A 17,200-nucleotide genomic window follows, 5' to 3' on the forward strand; every position below is an offset into this window, starting at 1 on the left:
TTTTCCATCGCTAGGTGGGAGTGTTGTTCATTTTTCTGTCCCTCACTTCCCACATACAGCTCGAGCCTCAATAGAATAGTGTTTGTTTTTTATTATCGTTATTATTATTTTATCTTTATACAACAAAGAAGCAACAAGCATTAAAAGTGAATATGGAAACACAACTTTTTATTCACTTAAAATATTGGTATGAACTAACAGGACAGCAGTACTCCCCTACACATACATTCTAGCCTTATGCTTCTTTTTTTGCATTAATTCCTTTATATATATATTTATATTAAAAAAAAGTATCCAAACTAACAAAGACGACCTCATCAATTCACATGAAAAAGACCCCTTCCCCTCCTCTTCTTAAAACATCCCCAAAATTCTTCCTGGTGGCTAACATGAAGCCACTTCACACACACACACACACATACAGCCGCGTACACACACACACAGTGACCTTTAACCAAACACCGTGATGCCAAAACAGCACAGCTCTGCCACACATTAGCACAGGCCAGTGTGAATGTTTACATGAGCTCTGAAATGTAGCGTCAAGGTAGAGGTGCTGCTCTGAACCAGTAACACCACCATCTTACATTAGAATCTGAAAAACCAAACGGCAAATATACCTCCACCGTATAAAGAGCTGGATACAGATGTGTGTGATGTCTGTTTGAAATGGGAATGGTTTAACACCCAAAGTCTTGCTTATACACCAGTGAGTTCTTTTTAAGGCCCCTTTTTAAAATGATTAGGTTGCACATTGATCTGCCACGGTTAAGGTAATATGACCAGCTACACTATATCAGCGCATCTACCTTGACACGTGATGAATACAGGTAGTGTGATGATCTGATGAAGAGGGTGTGACAGCAGAAATAACCACATCTGATACCCACTGCATTCCCACTTTGACTGTATTTCAGTGAAGAAAAAAACAGATGGAAAAAAACATACAGTATCCTTGCCCATCACCTTATTGCATGGGGATTAAATGGCTAACTATGTAGCACACCAAAGTAGCACACCAGTAGTTCCTAATTTAATATGGCCGTGTAACCGATATCTCACAGTCCCATGTAGTTCTGGAGTACTGTTTATTTTTCAGCTGGCTCATGTAAACACATTAAAGCGGATCTATTACACTTCTTATTTTCTGATATATTTATATTCTGTTAAAATGGTGCAGATTCAATTAATGACATCAGGATATGTTATGGTGGCCCCTCTGAGCCAGAAGCTCAGGCTTTGTCTAAACACTTTGATTCCAAAAGTTTTTTTCATTTCTTGGCTCTGTATGATGTCAGTGAAAGCCGACACCTCCTTATATGGTCATTTAAGCACAGAAGCTCCGCCCACAGTTTGTTTGCAGGAGCCGACACCGCCTTATACGCAGAAGCTCCGCCCACAGATTGATTGTTTGCGGGAGCCACACAATAAAAGGAAAACTGACGTAACAGCAGAGGGGGAGCTTGTTTAAGACACTGGATCAACTAGAACTACACTGAGGTCCAGTAGAAGGTAAAAAAGGATAATTCTGAACTGTGAATTAGGCAAAACTATTGTAATGGAGTCCAGTACAATAGAATACATGGACGTCAGAGTAAGAGGTCCCCTTTAAAAATAAACTCATACCTCAAATTTGAAAAGCCTGGGTCAAAGCAAGCTCATCTCCGCTTCCATCACATGATAAAAATCTTTAAATCTTTGTGTTTCTGAAGAGTTTTTAGAGTGATTTTTTATTAAAGCCATGAATTATTACAATAAAGTTTCTCCACAACATAAATATTATCATAGGCAAATACAACCTTGAAACCTCAAGAATAAAATTCATTTTCATGTTATTTGTGGAGGATAGTGTCAGTGTTTTTAGGCAATTTTTGAATGAAACTCTTCACAAACACAGCATAAACAAAGCAATTATAAACCAGCAGAACATCTGAAATAGGTGTGGCAGAGCATAAAAAACCCATCTTCACATATGCGGCCACTGGTATATCGTCCTTTATGGCAGGGACACACAGAAAACAGCCAACGTGTCATATGTAAAAGAGCTCAACAGACTCACGATGGTGACAATAAAATCTCTGTAGAAAATAAAACACATTCAAAAGCCACGTTCTACAACTTCAGTGCCCAAAGACAGAATTTGGCATTGACAAATCCATAACAAAAAAAGACGTTGACAATAAAGATGAACAGATGAGATATATGTTTAGTAATATGTGACGAGAAAAGACCTATGAAAAGAACCAGCTGTATATTGATGCTACCATCCAGTTCCATCCAGTCAGTCCCCCAACACGAGTGGAAACTCATGGATTCTGGCATTCACTCACTCCGTGCTGTGGGGAAAAACCACCAAAGAAAACAGAAAAAAACCCCACAAAAAAACAAAAACAGAGGCGCCCATCTTTATAAACTCTCACCTGTGTGTACAAAGAGTGACGTAATATGTTTGTCCCCTGTCAAAATGTTAATGTTTCGGTCTTTTTATTATTTTCCTCATGAGCCTGTCAGGTCTAGTCCGGTCCCCGAAGTCCAGTTTCTCTGAACCCAGCGACGAGCGGGACCGAGCGATCCGAAACGATAACAAACACTAAAAAAATAAAGGCCCCAAAGAGGAGAAACCAAGGATTCAATATGCCAGAGTAGCAAAGGCACACAATCAGAAAGATGAAGGTAAGACTTGTCTCTTTCTCCGGTTTGCTTTCAGTTCAAATTCAGTCCAATCCCAGTTTGATCCGTCTCCTTCCTGTTTGCTGCAGGCGTGAGAAAGTGCTAGAACATGCGAGACAGATTTGCGTGTGTCTGTATGTGTGTGCGTACAAGTTTGGAGTCACCGTGGAAACATATCGACACTTTAAAACTTTATATGTTTAAAGATTTTAAAATACACATGGTTACTCCCTAAGACTGCATTGATAACCGGTCTCTGGTAAGTGCATCTCAAAGCTAGTCACCCGAAGCTCCACCCCTCTGTACCTTAGGTATAAACTGACAATAGGTTGGTTATAGGATAATATATCGACATGAGTAATGGTATGCTTACAACAACAGTAAATTTCTTTTCAGCTGCTATAAATACATTTCTTTGAGAGGTTTTCACAACGATCAAACTGTATGCCACTGTTTGCACGCTGAAATGACACGCTCAGTTGTGTTATTAAAAAAACAAACAAACGAAAAAACACACACATTCCTTCAATTACCCGCATAGTCACAACTAAGTTCGTACACAAACAGGCACATGTACTTTGCAGGGCAGAAGCCAAGCACGCATACACCTACATGCACGCACACACCCATACAAAAGACATAAAGGCACAAGGTATTGCTAATGTTGAGGACGCTTTGAAACTTGAACTAGAGAGACATAAATGACCCTTTTCACCCATGCATCCGTTTTCTCCTCCTCAGCACACAGTAAAAACAGCATCAGGAAAAGGAAAAAAAGTTGCTTCCTCTTTCTAATAACATGCAAAGAGAAAAGAAAGGAAAAGAAAAAACACCCACACACATCAATAGTAAACAAAACCTACAGATCTACAGTACCTCCAAAAAGGTACACCATTTGGTATTTTAGCGCAGACAGACAGGTCAGCCAACGTGTAAGACTTCCAAAACAGAGAGCAGTGATCACGTACAAATCTTAGAAAAAGCAGAGAGCAGGTTGTATAAAAAAAGACTGGGAACAATGAGGAAGGGAGGGAGAGAGAGGGAAGCGGGCAAAGGACGTTGTTAGGCCAGCGGTCCCGTCGTCCATTACCGCGTTCAGCTCCGTGGGCATCTTCCATCTGCCCGGTGGAGACACTTGAAAAGTCCTCAAAAATAGTAGAAGTTAGATAAGATACATCTGGCCTCCTCGTGATTTTTTTTATTTTCAAGTACTAAAAGTTTCCAACTACCAACAACTTTACCCAATCTGACACCAAACCGTGTTCAGAAGGAGACAGAGTGGTTCACAAGAGAGGAGTCACAACACCATCGACATGATTCTGTGATTCGCGCTCCTGCGGGATCCAACATGGATCAATAATGTAGGAGGAGCTGGAACACGCGAACATGCCATCGGATGTCGTACAGATGTGCTTACTGGGCAAGAAAGGAAGGGGGGGGGGGGGTCAGCGACGAGGAGTGGGCTGGTAACTCTTTGCTCTCCACAGCTTCAAATAGCAGCAGCTGAACCAGCGACTCCATGGATGTACACACACATACGCACACACAAATGCATACACCGCTAAGCGTGACTTCCTCCACTCCGCCCTCCTAGTCCTCCAGCGCACGAGCGAACATGTCCCAGCCTGCGTGTCTCCTCTGTTACCAGCCTATCAGGTTGGCTTTGGCTTTCTCTGTCAGTTTGCGGACACGCCCTTTTGAGGAGGTGCCAAAGGTTATTGATGAGTCCTCAAACAGCAGCTGCCTCTGCTCCTCCTCAGAGTCCTCCTCCATGTACCAGGCTGACCGTCGACCTTGGTTACGTGTGCGCATGGACCCTCCTGCCTCGTCCCCTGCCTCCTCCTCCTCCTTAGGAGGTTCTTTCCGGCTGGGTCGTTGGGTCTGGAGCGGAGGCGTGCCCTCTTCGTTGGCCCTTCTGCTGCTCCTCCTCAGTGGCGAGGGCTCCGGTGACTCAGGAGGAGGAGCAGGTTCCTCGATTCTCACCACTCGGGGCCGGCCGCGCCGTCTCGGCGTCGACGCCATGCCAGAGTCCGACAACACTTCCTGTGCAGAAGACATGCCGCCTTCGTCGCCTGTGGACGGGTCGACCTCGTCGTCAGGGGTGAAGCTCCTGCGGCTGCCGCTCTGTCTTATGTCCTCCGCCTCCTGCTTGCTCTTCCTACCTCTCTTCTTCCCAGGTGGGCGACCTCGCGGTCTTGAAGGGCTGGCCGGGGTTGAGACCTCTGGTGGACTCACTGGCGGCTCTAGTCTGGACTTTCTCCCCCTTCTTCCCACACCCAGGGTCACATGACTACTGTGGCCATTCAGGTGGACTGTGCTATGAGATGAAGTGCTGCCAGGAGAGCCTGAGAGGGAAAAGGGAAAAGAACAGAAACGTAAATGTTTACGTCCTGATCGTAAACCTAAGCTTTACACGGCCACTTCATTGTGACGTGATCTCTTACCTGGTGTGTGTCGAACAGGTGTCCTGAGTTTCCGTCGAGTGCTTCCGCTGCTACTCTCTGTGGATTGGGAAGGTGTCACCTTCTCAGGAGCTGGTGAAGACGAAGCTGGCACAGAGTTATGAGCCCGCAGCGAGCGAGTCGACTCTGTTAATGAGAAGGAGATAGAACAAGGAAATAAACAGTCAGGCTAGGTAACAGGCGAGGAGATGTAGTGTGCTTTCTTGTCCAGCGTCAAATAAGAAAATCAACATCACTTTGGTTAGCATGGCTTAGCATAAAGGCTGAAAAACAGCTAGCTCTGTCCAAAGGTAACAAAAGGTGACTGTCAGCGACTCTGACTCACAAACTTATGTTGTGTGTGCATAAAAACCAAAATGTAACAGCAACATGCTGTGGCCGACTGTTCCTTTGCCTGCTGCAGTGACTTCCTGGAGCGTTATCATATTTATTGAACACATCTGTGATGATACCTGTTGTGCTCGGCGTGCTGTTCATGACGTTATGTGATGAGGACGAGGAGGGTAGTGAGTGTGTCGTATGGCGCGCGGCGCTACGCGTGCGTCCTGGAGCTGGCGTTTCTGCTTTGCCGTTGACCATCTGAGGCGGCTGCTGCTTGACGGGGATGCTCTGCCTCAGAGAGGAGGGTCGTGAAGGGACAGGCGAAGGCTCCTTCTTTGCGTTCACTCTGGAAGATACGCGTCTCTTCCTCTCTGGGCTAGAAATGAAATCAAAAAGTAACCGAGTGTGACATCAGGTTAAAAAAAATATATATTTAAAGCTGCAGAGAAAGTTAGTACCAGTGAGGGGGGAATTTCATCTACCTGGACGCGGTGCTGCTTGCAGGAGATTCGCTTCTCCTCCTCCTCCTCTTCATTACGTGCCGTGTCTGTCTGTCTGTAGTGTGTCGCGTCTGTCTGTCGGTGCCTTGTTTGGTCAGTTTATCAGTCAGGCCGTGGATGGCTTTGTAGTCAGCCAGGATGGGGCTGATATGCTCCTCAAACAGAGCAGAAAGCCTTAGGCTCATACTATAAATCTGAAGAAGTTAAAAAAAAACAACTTAATTTGAGGATTTAATTTTATGGACCTATAAAATCTATATTATAGGCATAATGAGCTGTAAATGTGTGTGTTTGTGACCCTCACCCGAGACTTCTTACTGGGCGTGTAAGCTTTGGAATTGCTAAAAATGAGCCTGACATCCTTGCAGAGCTCGATGGGAGACTGGTACTTTCCTTCCGTCAGCGTGTTGAGAACAGTGCCAAAGTCCATCGGCGATTCAACTATTTGCAGGTAGTCCTTGAAGAAGCAGAGGGACAGTTGGGATATTTCATCCTTCATTTGAATTGTTTTCAAAAGATGACAAAAAGGAGAGGGAGAGAGAGAGAAATGGGGAAAGAAGTGAGAGAATAGGGAGGTTTGAAGTTTTCACTGTCAATGAGCTGAAAAGGAAAAAACCTAAACCAGAAGTGAAAGAACTGCACCCTTCTTCTTTTGAAGAGAACTCAAGGCCACTGAAGCTGCGAGTCTGCTCACATCATCTCCTTCATAACCTGAATGAAGAGGCCTTTGCCTCAAACAGCACTCCTCATAATTGAACTGGAGCCACTTGTGCCCCAGACTGTGCGATTCAAGGACCAAACAGGGAAACTGAAAACGCAAATCAATGTGATTGTGATGGAAATTTACAATGAGCTAAAAACTCAGATCAGCTCCAGAGAGTTGAGTTTGATTCTGAGCTCGCAGGTATGCACCACACTTAACACGAAAAAGCGAGAGGTTTGTTGCATGGTTACCGGGTACTCTTGTAGGTCTACAGGTTCTCTGAAGGGCTCAGAGTCTTCACATTGAAAGATGAGATCCAGCAGCTCTTTGCAGCGTCCTTTCCACGCGTGAGGGTCGTACGAATGAGGTCGAGCTCGCAGCTGGCGCTGCATGGGTCGACGGCCCTGTGGGAATTAATAAAAAAACAGTAAACGGCCATTTCTGATACTGAACCTGCTTCGACACTGACACTGTATCCGCTCGTGTGAATCTGTTACATATGTTACCTTATGGTTTCGTGTGGATGTTCCAGGAGTATTAGTATCTTCGTCCTCTTCCTCGTCATCCTAAATAGGATAAAAGAAAAATAATCTAACATGTTTCTCTGTCGGCTTAATTTTATTTTTTAGCTCAATAAGAAAAGAAGGAAAAAAGCAAGATTAGTGTCTCTTTTCAAAACTTTACGCTTAGTATTTATTTACCCTCAAAAAAGTAAATCGTGTACAAGCAATAGTAAAAAATCTTTTCTTCCCCGATGTGTATCGTATTGTTAACGCCCCAGATCGCCGTGTGAATGAATGCAGTGTAAGCATGCATACGGACAGTCACACACACCTCATCTTCAGAGTCAGAGAAGGTTGCCTTCTTCATAGTTTTATGGAGGGGCATGATGTCTGTCAGACTTTGGTCCCTGTGGAAGAAATAAGGAGGAATCAGGAGTTATTCCTCAGTGATAGGACAGGGTCAGTGATCTAAAAAATATTCATATCAAATTATTAAACCCAAAAAGTCGACTGTTGCAGCTGTTGGGAAAGCTACATGTGGGGTGTGAAACATTCATTGATGAGTAAGAAGGACATTTCAGATGATTATTTTAACATCACGTGACTGTGATTTTGTAACGCTCGACATTAAACGTACTCACTTAATGAACTGCAGCATGAGGTCAGAGACAAACTTGGCAGTGGTGACGATGAATGACCCCGGCTCGTTGAACGTCTGGGCGTTGTGTTCTATGTAGCGAACCTCCCACATCAGAGAGGAGAGCCGCCTGAAAGGAAAACGCAGCTGTTACAGTCGGTCCCTTTCACACACGCTCTGTATCTGATAACCCGAGGGGACGCACCTGTAGAAGCGGTTCACCAGCCTTTGGCGTATAGTGCTGAGGTCAGTGACGTAGGCCACTACTGTGCAGTACGTGGGGTACGCTTGCAGGTCCACTGGGAAGGCAAACGGTGCTGCAACATCTGTGTTTGTTGAAGCAAGTACGTGATAGAGAGTTATATTAGTGGTGCACGAGCCAAAGGGATCCACATTTGGTATTATGAGGAATTAAATCAGTTTAAACGTAACATAGAAAAACATGAACTGATTTATTTTATGGCAGGATGGCTTGCATGTGTTTGTTTAATCCATTTGCTGAAATTGATTTTGATTCCTTTCCAACAAAAGAAGCCCGGCAACAGCAATGCAAACACTTTTATCCTGTTTTTCTTTTTGCAGCTATTCTGAACATAACTGTATTAATTTAGATGTTTCCAATGGAGAAAAAATATTTGATAAAAATCCTGTTCTGCAAAAGACTTTCACCTATCGGATCATCATGGAGGATGTTTCTGTCCCTCAAATGCACTTTGAAGATGGCTGGCTCCAGACCCACATATCATACCCGGAACCTTTTATCATTTATTACATATAAATACCACCTGTTAGCTCCATTTAACACCGTTATGGAACAAAATCTCTCTCTTTTGACATCTTTGCTTCCTCCACCCTTGCATCTCATCCTCATATCTCTGTTTAACTTGGTCACTGAATGGAGCTAAGAGGTGAGGAGGCCCTTTAGCATAACTGGAGAACATTCCTGATAGTGAACCATGGGCTAGATTTACAAATCGTCTGTCCCAGGACAAAACCCTTCCTTTGCCTTAAAAATAGGAAACTTTAAGGATTTGCTAAATAGGCAGTTTTGTGACTGAAAGGTGTGGACTTGGTTCTTTTTGCTTCTAACTTTATTGTTCATATATTTGAAGAATTTTTTTCACTCAGAACACAAAATCAGAGTTGGAATTTGAATTTTTTTATGCGTCTATGATAGTTTGCAGTAGGAGTGCTGATTTACTTGGAATGCCTGGGGAAGAGGTTATCAGAACAAACACATATTAGGTTTGGGTGTGACAGCTCAAAGCTGCGAGGGCAGTGCCAAAGCTCTTCACTCAGTCCTAACACTGAATGTCGACACTGGTATTATTGATGAAACAGAGCAGAACTTGGGAAAACTTAGTGTGGAGCATTGTAGCTAGGAGCAATGGCAAAATACAACAGACAAACCTTGGATATATTACAGTCAGCACAGTTATTACAGTGAGCAGAGTGATGCGCAGTGTTTCAGGTTTTTAGGTACATTTCTACACAGAGATCACTTCATAAGGAAAACTGCAGAGAGCACGACAGCACCTGTATCTTTGCTCATTTTTACTCAGCGGTGCCCGCACACGGAGCTCTGCAACAAGATGAGTTATTTTCATGCATTTTACTTTTTTTATCGCTCTACAATAGGATCAATTATAGAAAATTTTGAAATGTCTAGCAGTACAACAATGTTTATTGTTAGTATGTGTGTAGTAGTGAGTAGTAGTGTGTGTATTCTTACAGAAAAAAAGAGCAACGTGACCATTTATAGATGTGGTGCAGCCACAGCAACTTCATTAACATGATTGTAACCTAATCCCCATGTTAAGGATTTGACTGCACAGGTTTATATGGTGGAATCGTTCTTTATAAAGCAGCCCTGCTCTGGATGAATCCTGAATGCAACCCAAGCTCTTTGATTTAATCTGAGAACGACTCCCTCGACTTCCAAGACCCCTCGGAGCCCGCTTGTTTCTAACACAGTATGTTGCCCTCATATCAAAACCCATTTGACATGTGAATTTGTGCTGCTTTTGGTAGATTGCATTGGCCACATTGAATGTGACACATGAAACAAACACAAATGGAGAATGTCACATCGCATTCTCACGCAGATGATGAAATAAATGTAATATAATGGAAAATCTAAAGAAATCGGACAGGTTTTGATTTTTTTTTAAACATGTAGATGTTAATAATCGTTGTGTGTGAAACGATGTTCATGCAAAGTTTCGTTTAAATTTGCACACCGATTAAGGAAGGTATGAATACAGACTTATATAGATATGTTATAATCTAATAGCAGGATGGGCTGGCTGACTGTGTGTTCATAAATCAGCCATATAACCTGCCACTCCCACATATTTGCAGTTTCAGCATCACGCCAATTTGCCCTGCTAAGTAAATCTGAGGCCAAGTGTGCTGTGCAGTGAGAGCTTGTGTGTGAATGTGTCTAATCCCCAAACTGTCACTAGAGGGAGCCATCACACCATCTTTCTTCCACTAGCAGGCCTTCAGTCTGCTCCTAATGTGTCATTACATCACTTAACGGGAATTCATGGAAGCACCTTAACATTTAGTTCAGTGTGTTAGCAGCTTATTCCTTTGAGCATATGATCCTGGCCCCTGGCTGGTTCATCTGACTCATGGGCTAAGAGTGGTGACTCACACTGGGAAGAGTCATCCAGCTGCTACCTTACAAGAAATGCACCCTCATGGCGAAACTTCATATCACCGCTTACGTGGCTAATGTTAACGGGCGCTTCGTGACATCATACCGAGTGTGCAGAGCTGGTCGATGGCTTTGATGATACGTTCGCACTCCTCGGCGCGTGTGCGGCAGCCCCATTCACCGTCCAGGGGAACGTACAGCAGCTCCTTCTGCTCCTCTTCGATGAGCGGAACACTCTGGCCCAGCTCATCTGGAAACGTGGCTGCAAAGACATAAGGACGAAATTGTCACAACTGTTAGCTGTTAAAACTGAAGGAATGAGTTCTTTGTTGTTTTTCAGATGAGCACCGCATTTCAGATTCCTACCATCATCAGGGATGGGTTCCATATCCCAAGGACTCATCTTCTCTGTGTCTCCATTATCCCAGCTGAATGGGAAACAGGGTTGAATTATCATCATCATCATCACATTGTAATCTTAGCATTTTGTTAGTTCTTTTGTATTTTACAAAGTCGGCATGTAGTATTGAGCATAGACCTTCATTCTTTAACAAGGTTTCAAATAATGTTGGATGGTGAAGCGCTCAGTAAACATACAATATATTTATCAGTGGTTCAAACTGTAAAGTGACAGCAATGCAAAAGGTATTTCCAAGTTTTTCCAAGCCACGAGGTGTTTCGTGCAATAGCGAGGGTCCGCGAGATGTAGCATAATCACAAGAAGCTATCTGTCTGAATTTGTAGCAAGTAAATTCCTCTTAAGTGTTAATAGGAATATTTTAATGACAAATATTCTGTTGGTGTTTTGTTTCAGGATGTAAGAACTTGAAATCATTAAATAATAGTATTCACTATTATCCTTTTGTACCAGGAGACCAACTGGACAGTAGACAAAGTGGGAACTGATTCAAGGGTTTCACACTTTTGCAACAGCCAACATCAAAGAAAACAAAGAAGACCAAAAAAAGAAAAATTGAAATTTCTCTGACTCATAGCGTGCAATTTTTGGGGGAAGTTTCATAGTGTCACTAAGAGGTGGTACTATCTCTATCAAGTGTGCCTCGTTTACATTATCTTATGCCATTGTTGTATATGACTGTAGTGGAGTCTATTAGAGAAGCAGAAACTGTCTGGTGGTGATTACATCATCTATACGTTTGGCTTTCTAACGTATTGTTTCAGAGTCTCAGAGATATTTCTGGCATTCAGAGGAAAAACACTGCAAGTATGTAGTGACTGTCATCATCACCTTTGAATCTGATAACAGTCAATGTAACACTTTGCTCCTCTTTACTTCCTTTTCCTCACCATCACCAGCGAGTTCTTTTGAATGTGATTCATGTTGGTCTTGTTTGCGTCATTCCTTTGATCTAATTTCTTTGTTTCTGTATGCATCTCTGCCTGTGCACATTTTTGTTCTTATATAGAGTGTCTTGCAGTCTTGCCGATGCAAGACAGTCCTACCTAATGCAAATGCAACGGATTTGCCGTTATGCCAAAAAGAACTGCAACCCTACTGAGAACAGAGTAAATCCAAGCTGTGGTCATACCAGACATTGTAGCACTGGAACAAGCTGTCAGGATACTGGGACTGGTAGGGCTCCTGGCTCTCAATGGTCCCAAACCACCAGGCATCATCGATCACTGACCGAAACCTGTCACCTATGGAGACATCACATTACTACAGAGAACTCTGCAAAAAAGAATATGAATGTCATATACGGTATCATTTATATTTGAGTGAAGTCGCACTGCAAAGGTAAAACTGACCTATGCGCCACTGCCTTTTTCTGGCGTTGTCAAACTGCTGCCGCAACACCAAGAAGTCGATTACATCAGGCATGTCGTGGTACCTGCAAGTAGTCAAGAGATTTGTAGCAGCAGTTCACTTCTGTGTGCATAAAGTATATGCTATCTGCTGTCAAGAAATATTACAGGAGTCAGTGTTTTTATGAATAACCTCTTGTCTTGTGTAAAGATATGAAACCTTGCTGAAATGTGAGTTTTATAAATGACTTCAAAGAAACATTCAGCTGCCATGTTGCAAAGTAGAACAGAGACCATATAACATCATATAAGACAAGAGTCTCATAGTGTACGGTTTTAGAAAGATTAATGACATCGGCTCATCTTAAAAGTTGATAAATGTTTGGCATATATTGCAGTCTTTTTACACCTATGCACAAACTCTTTTGAAACAGTTATTCCATAGATGATTTTAGCCAGAGCCAAAGAAAAACTATCAGTATTTAAAAAGCAGCACAGACATTTTTGTTTCTCAGAAACTCAGAAATGAACTTTTCTACTTCTTGAAAGTATCAACCAAATTGGTACTGCCAAGTACTGATTTACATTCAATCAGTTGGTGCCAAACTCAGGTATCAGAACACATCTGGATGAAAGAAAGATGAAGAGCGAGTGAGACCATGTGCCGTTAATTCAGTTATGTGTCAAAGAGCAACAATCACACAGGCCAATGGCAGCAGCGGTGTGCAAACAGCAGCCTTGAGTGGGGCTACGCTTTTCAAAACTCAAAGCAGGCAACACAAAGCTGGCCATGACAACACATCTAATCTGGGGAAGCACCTTGTCAGACTCAAGAATGCATCTAAAAGCTGTGGAGTGTTTGACATCCTGAAAGCCAAATTCACCAGAGGACCTGAAACTAAGTTAATCAGGTCTGTCGCCAACATACGAGTCACGGATGATGGTCGGGACCCCTGCATCTTCTTCAGGTAATTAATGTTTAATGTATTATTTTACAAAAAGCAATGTACTGGAAAAAGGTATCACTGGGAAACAGTCCCAAATTCCCCAAATACCGGCTCTGGTACCATCATTGTTTCAAATGTGAAAAGTACCAAACCCTACTGTTAGGGTAACTAAGTAAGGTAACAGAGTTGCATTCTGACTTGCAGTCAGAGGCCAGAAATGAGTCAGGAAAAACCCAGTACTCTTATGTGGAGGCAGAGAGAGACACTTACTTCATAGAGAAAGATCCCCCGGTTAATTTTCCAGTGTCTGGGTCCAGAAACGCCAACTTCAGGCAGCACAGCGTGGGCAAACCCACCTCATACTTGATTCCAACTATCTTCATCAACTCCTGCTCCTAAATGCCACAAATAAGACATAACGAGCACATTTGAGTTCTCAAGACAAAAAAATAAAGAAAATCATCCTGAAAGTCTAATTCAATACTTTGGTTTCTATTAACAATTCCTCTTTTAGTTATTTCTTGTTCTTTCCTACAGGAAAGCCCCAAATCAAGTGTTTGGTCTTTTTGTTTGTGTGTAGGTTTTTTTCCAGCTGAGAAAAAGTGAAACTTAAAGTCTGGCTGTTCAAAATACTAAGAGAAAATAAAAAGATGTCGTAGAAGAAAATGCTGCATTTCATACACTACAAGCAGCACATTCACAAGGAAGCACACTGTGCCTGCAATGCATTATGTTCTGCTGTCTGCACAGGAATTGCTATTTCAGCTTCCTCACGCAGAAGGACAGAAAAAAAATGAAATGTATACCGAATATAAAATGCAATCCTATAAACTGTTGCTCTCAAGTGTTAAAGTGTCTGACGCGGTGGCTTTCTTTTCATTCTTCCGTAGACAGTTTCATATGCAGTTTCATAACTTCTTTTTTTTTTTTGCTCAGTAGACATTTGTCTTTCGGTAGAGAGATGTTTTTAGGAAAGAAAAAAAAGATTAAACTAGGAGTGTGAAAAGTGGTGGAGATAAAGACGCCACGCCGATGAAAGGTTTGCAGGAAAAATCCTGATGAATTTTGCATTGCAACAAAACAGCAGTGAATGATTACACTAGCATACCCAGTAGCCGTGCGTGAATCCCTGGGTCCTGCTATGTACTGCTAGGAGGACAGTGTCGTTTTTTATTTATTTATCTGCCTTATTTTGTTTTAATCGTGTCCCGTCTGGCAGCTTTTGCAATCACAATTAGGATCTGAGCGCACTGTTGTGCCAAACACATTTAGCTTTTCCAAGATCAGCTCTATAAAGTCTCTATAGGATCATCTTGTTCAGGGTTTATCTGTTTATTTCTTCATTTCTATTCATGTTATTCCAGTTATTACATTCAATGAGGTATACAGTATGACACGGGTATACAAATCAACACTCTTCTTGTGGTGTGTGTGTGTGAGAGTGTGAGAGAGAAAGAGAGAGTCTCAAGTGTGAGTGTGTTTGTGTGTCTTTGTCACCAAATGTACTTGAAAATGAGGGTGGGAAGCTGCAATGAGGGTCCTCAAGAGCCCAGGCAGACAGAGATGGATCCGGGAAAACCGGGTCATCCCCATCCCAGCAAGACAAGCAGGGAGGGCCTAGATGGGGCGCCCACAGCCAAGGGGCGCGAGTCCCAAATGACCAGAGGCAACGGGCAGCTGCCTCCACTAGAGGCCAGTCATACTGGTGTGAGCTGAGATCAGGGTCTCAGGGCTTCAGGCGCCAAAGAACCCCCCCCCCCGACAGCCCACAGCGTCTTTTTTTTTAAATTAATCATGGGCTCACCTTTTTACCTTTGGATGTCTACATTCTTAAAAGAGAAATGTCACTGAAAATATGACTCCTTCAAAATGTCAGTGAAGCCAGGATATAACTGCTGTTCACTGCATATTTAAGAGAGAGGCAGAGCTTTTCATAGAGACGCTGGTTTAGTTTGGATTTGGTTTTTTTATTAATTTTACTGTCAAACTGTTTCTTACCCGGAGCTCCATCTTGTGCCACGGCTGCTTCTTAGGATTGATGCTGTAAATTTTTTTCTGTTTGGCCATCTCCACGTAAGCTTCATGGCCCTGTCTGAAGTAGTACACCTGCACACACACACACACACACACACACACACACACACACATATGCAAAAGAATTAACGGCTTTAAGTGCACTTGTAAATTCCTTTGGTGCATGCTTGCAATGTAATTAAAACTACATGGCATAACAACTCGAGATGTGCCCTTTTGTTTTCATGGGTGTAATGACCGTTAATGCCACATGAGGTCTCCGACTTGTGATGCAGACTTTAGTCCTTGTTGCCATGTAAAACATGACCCTGTGTTTTGGTGTGAGCAGACATGTGGTGAAGATGCGGTCGGCGTGTACCTCATCGCCCATCTGGGGTATGTAAGGACATCTCCGGGGGACCGTGTCTGTGATCCAGGCAGAGGGAAGCCATTCCTCCAGAGTTAGCCCTTGCTCCTGAAACTGCGTCCTCTGCAAGACGCACAGCAGAATAAATATGACACGTACTGTAGTTATAATCAGGCGTGAAGCAAAAGACGTGAAAATGCAGTTCATTACTGATAACAAACCTTCCTCTTCTCCTTTGGCTTCTTCTTCTTTGGTAATGCGCCGTCTTTGTCTGCTTTGTCTTTCTTCCTTTCCTTCTTCCCCTCCCTCTTCTTCTCCCCATCCTCCTCTGAGCCGCTGCTTTTCTTCTTCACTTTAACGCTCTTCTTGGGTGGTTCAAGGTTGATCCCGGCATCGGCTGTCCAGTCCGAATAATCGCTAGAGTAATCGCTGCAAATACATCACAGGGCCGAGATTAAACAGAGATTTGCGGTGTCTGCTCGTGCCGCGTTCTGATTTGCATTTAGCGTGCGAACATATCGTCGGGAGATGAGTGACGTGATAAACTGGAGATACGCTCGGTGTATCTTACCTCGAACTACTGTGCTCATCTGGCCAGGGCTCCTTCTCCTCATCATCCTTCTCCTCCTCTGAGGAGTGCCCGTTGATTTGCCGTACCTCCACCTCTCCCTGAAAACACATAAAAAAATTATATTACGACACAAAAACAAATGGACAGAAAAAGACAAGGAATGACAAAAATCATTATAATAAAATGTCAAATCCTCAGAACGTCAAAGCTTAAAACTATTCACTAAATTCGTAACAATGCAGTATGAATATGTACCTCTGAGGTGCTATCATCCTCATCAGCAGCCTCAGCACTCTGCCGACTTGTCTCTTCCATGGCAGCGCGGGTTTGATAGCCATGGTTACCTTGGCTCCTCCTTGCTTCGTCTACCACACACTCTGATGTCGGATGAACCTGGAAAAGCAAAAAACAGGGAGATGAGTCCTGCGTTTGAGACATGCACATTTCTGATTAAGAAATTCAAAATTAAAAGAAAAACTCATAATAAAACAGCCATAATCTAGTCGAACAGCTATGCTCATGAACTCACCCTGCTCTCCTTGGGGAGAGAGTGGAGAGTACGTCTTCTCCTTTCTGACTGATAAATATTGATCTCTTCCTCTCCTTTAGCTTCACGCCAGTTCACTTGTCTCCTGCACACACACAGATCACGAGGTTCATCATATTTAGGAGATCCTGTTCCCCAGAGAATGTGAGAACGTGTTTGTGTACATATGTTTCAGGAGTTACCTGACAGAGGCTTCTTCGAGCTCAGGGACCAGCACCCTGCGGCTCCAGGCTACCAGATCTCCCTCTGTGGCCATTTGGCTGCGAGGGGCGTTGCTGTGCATCTGCCGGACTCCCTCGATCTGCCCGCTGCGCCGTAGACCCACGTTGGGCGGGGAGTGCACCTCAGTGGGAGATCCCACAGATCCTGAGGGGGTGGGGGAGGAGAGATAGGGTTTCACTTAAACTGTTGGGGAACTGTTGCACAGCACTAAATAAATGATGAGACCGCTAGCAAAATCTCAGAATTATTTCCAGTAGACCTTCTGCGAAGGTGTGACATATGGTACACTTCAGTGCATCACAGTAGAA

The 17,200-nt window shown here is 43.3% G+C and overlaps 1 protein-coding gene across 1 annotated transcript in view; it reads right to left on the bottom strand.

The window, feature by feature from the left end:
* Nucleotides 1–151: 151 nt before the first annotated feature.
* The window catches only part of LOC116332217 (pleckstrin homology domain interacting protein), a 37,645-nt gene continuing 20,596 nt past the window's right edge, over nucleotides 152–17,200 (bottom strand). Inside the window, exons 19-40 of the mRNA XM_031755075.2 lie at nucleotides 16,853–17,036; nucleotides 16,653–16,755; nucleotides 16,379–16,516; nucleotides 16,124–16,221; nucleotides 15,774–15,981; nucleotides 15,565–15,675; nucleotides 15,171–15,278; nucleotides 13,443–13,567; nucleotides 12,229–12,311; nucleotides 12,009–12,120; nucleotides 10,825–10,886; nucleotides 10,565–10,720; nucleotides 8,002–8,122; nucleotides 7,801–7,926; nucleotides 7,491–7,566; nucleotides 7,163–7,222; nucleotides 6,908–7,060; nucleotides 6,258–6,410; nucleotides 5,936–6,147; nucleotides 5,585–5,829; nucleotides 5,115–5,258; nucleotides 152–5,015 (exon numbers count right to left, since the gene is read on the bottom strand). Coding sequence (XP_031610935.1) covers nucleotides 4,312–5,015; nucleotides 5,115–5,258; nucleotides 5,585–5,829; nucleotides 5,936–6,147; nucleotides 6,258–6,410; nucleotides 6,908–7,060; nucleotides 7,163–7,222; nucleotides 7,491–7,566; nucleotides 7,801–7,926; nucleotides 8,002–8,122; nucleotides 10,565–10,720; nucleotides 10,825–10,886; nucleotides 12,009–12,120; nucleotides 12,229–12,311; nucleotides 13,443–13,567; nucleotides 15,171–15,278; nucleotides 15,565–15,675; nucleotides 15,774–15,981; nucleotides 16,124–16,221; nucleotides 16,379–16,516; nucleotides 16,653–16,755; nucleotides 16,853–17,036 — 3,482 coding nt within the window. The 3' untranslated portion in view covers nucleotides 152–4,311. The remainder of the gene's footprint in view (nucleotides 5,016–5,114; nucleotides 5,259–5,584; nucleotides 5,830–5,935; nucleotides 6,148–6,257; nucleotides 6,411–6,907; nucleotides 7,061–7,162; nucleotides 7,223–7,490; nucleotides 7,567–7,800; nucleotides 7,927–8,001; nucleotides 8,123–10,564; nucleotides 10,721–10,824; nucleotides 10,887–12,008; nucleotides 12,121–12,228; nucleotides 12,312–13,442; nucleotides 13,568–15,170; nucleotides 15,279–15,564; nucleotides 15,676–15,773; nucleotides 15,982–16,123; nucleotides 16,222–16,378; nucleotides 16,517–16,652; nucleotides 16,756–16,852; nucleotides 17,037–17,200) is intronic.

The sequence above is a fragment of the Oreochromis aureus genome, linkage group 15 (genome assembly GCF_013358895.1).
Source record: "Oreochromis aureus strain Israel breed Guangdong linkage group 15, ZZ_aureus, whole genome shotgun sequence".
In the NCBI taxonomy this organism is placed as follows: Eukaryota; Metazoa; Chordata; class Actinopteri; order Cichliformes; family Cichlidae; genus Oreochromis; species Oreochromis aureus.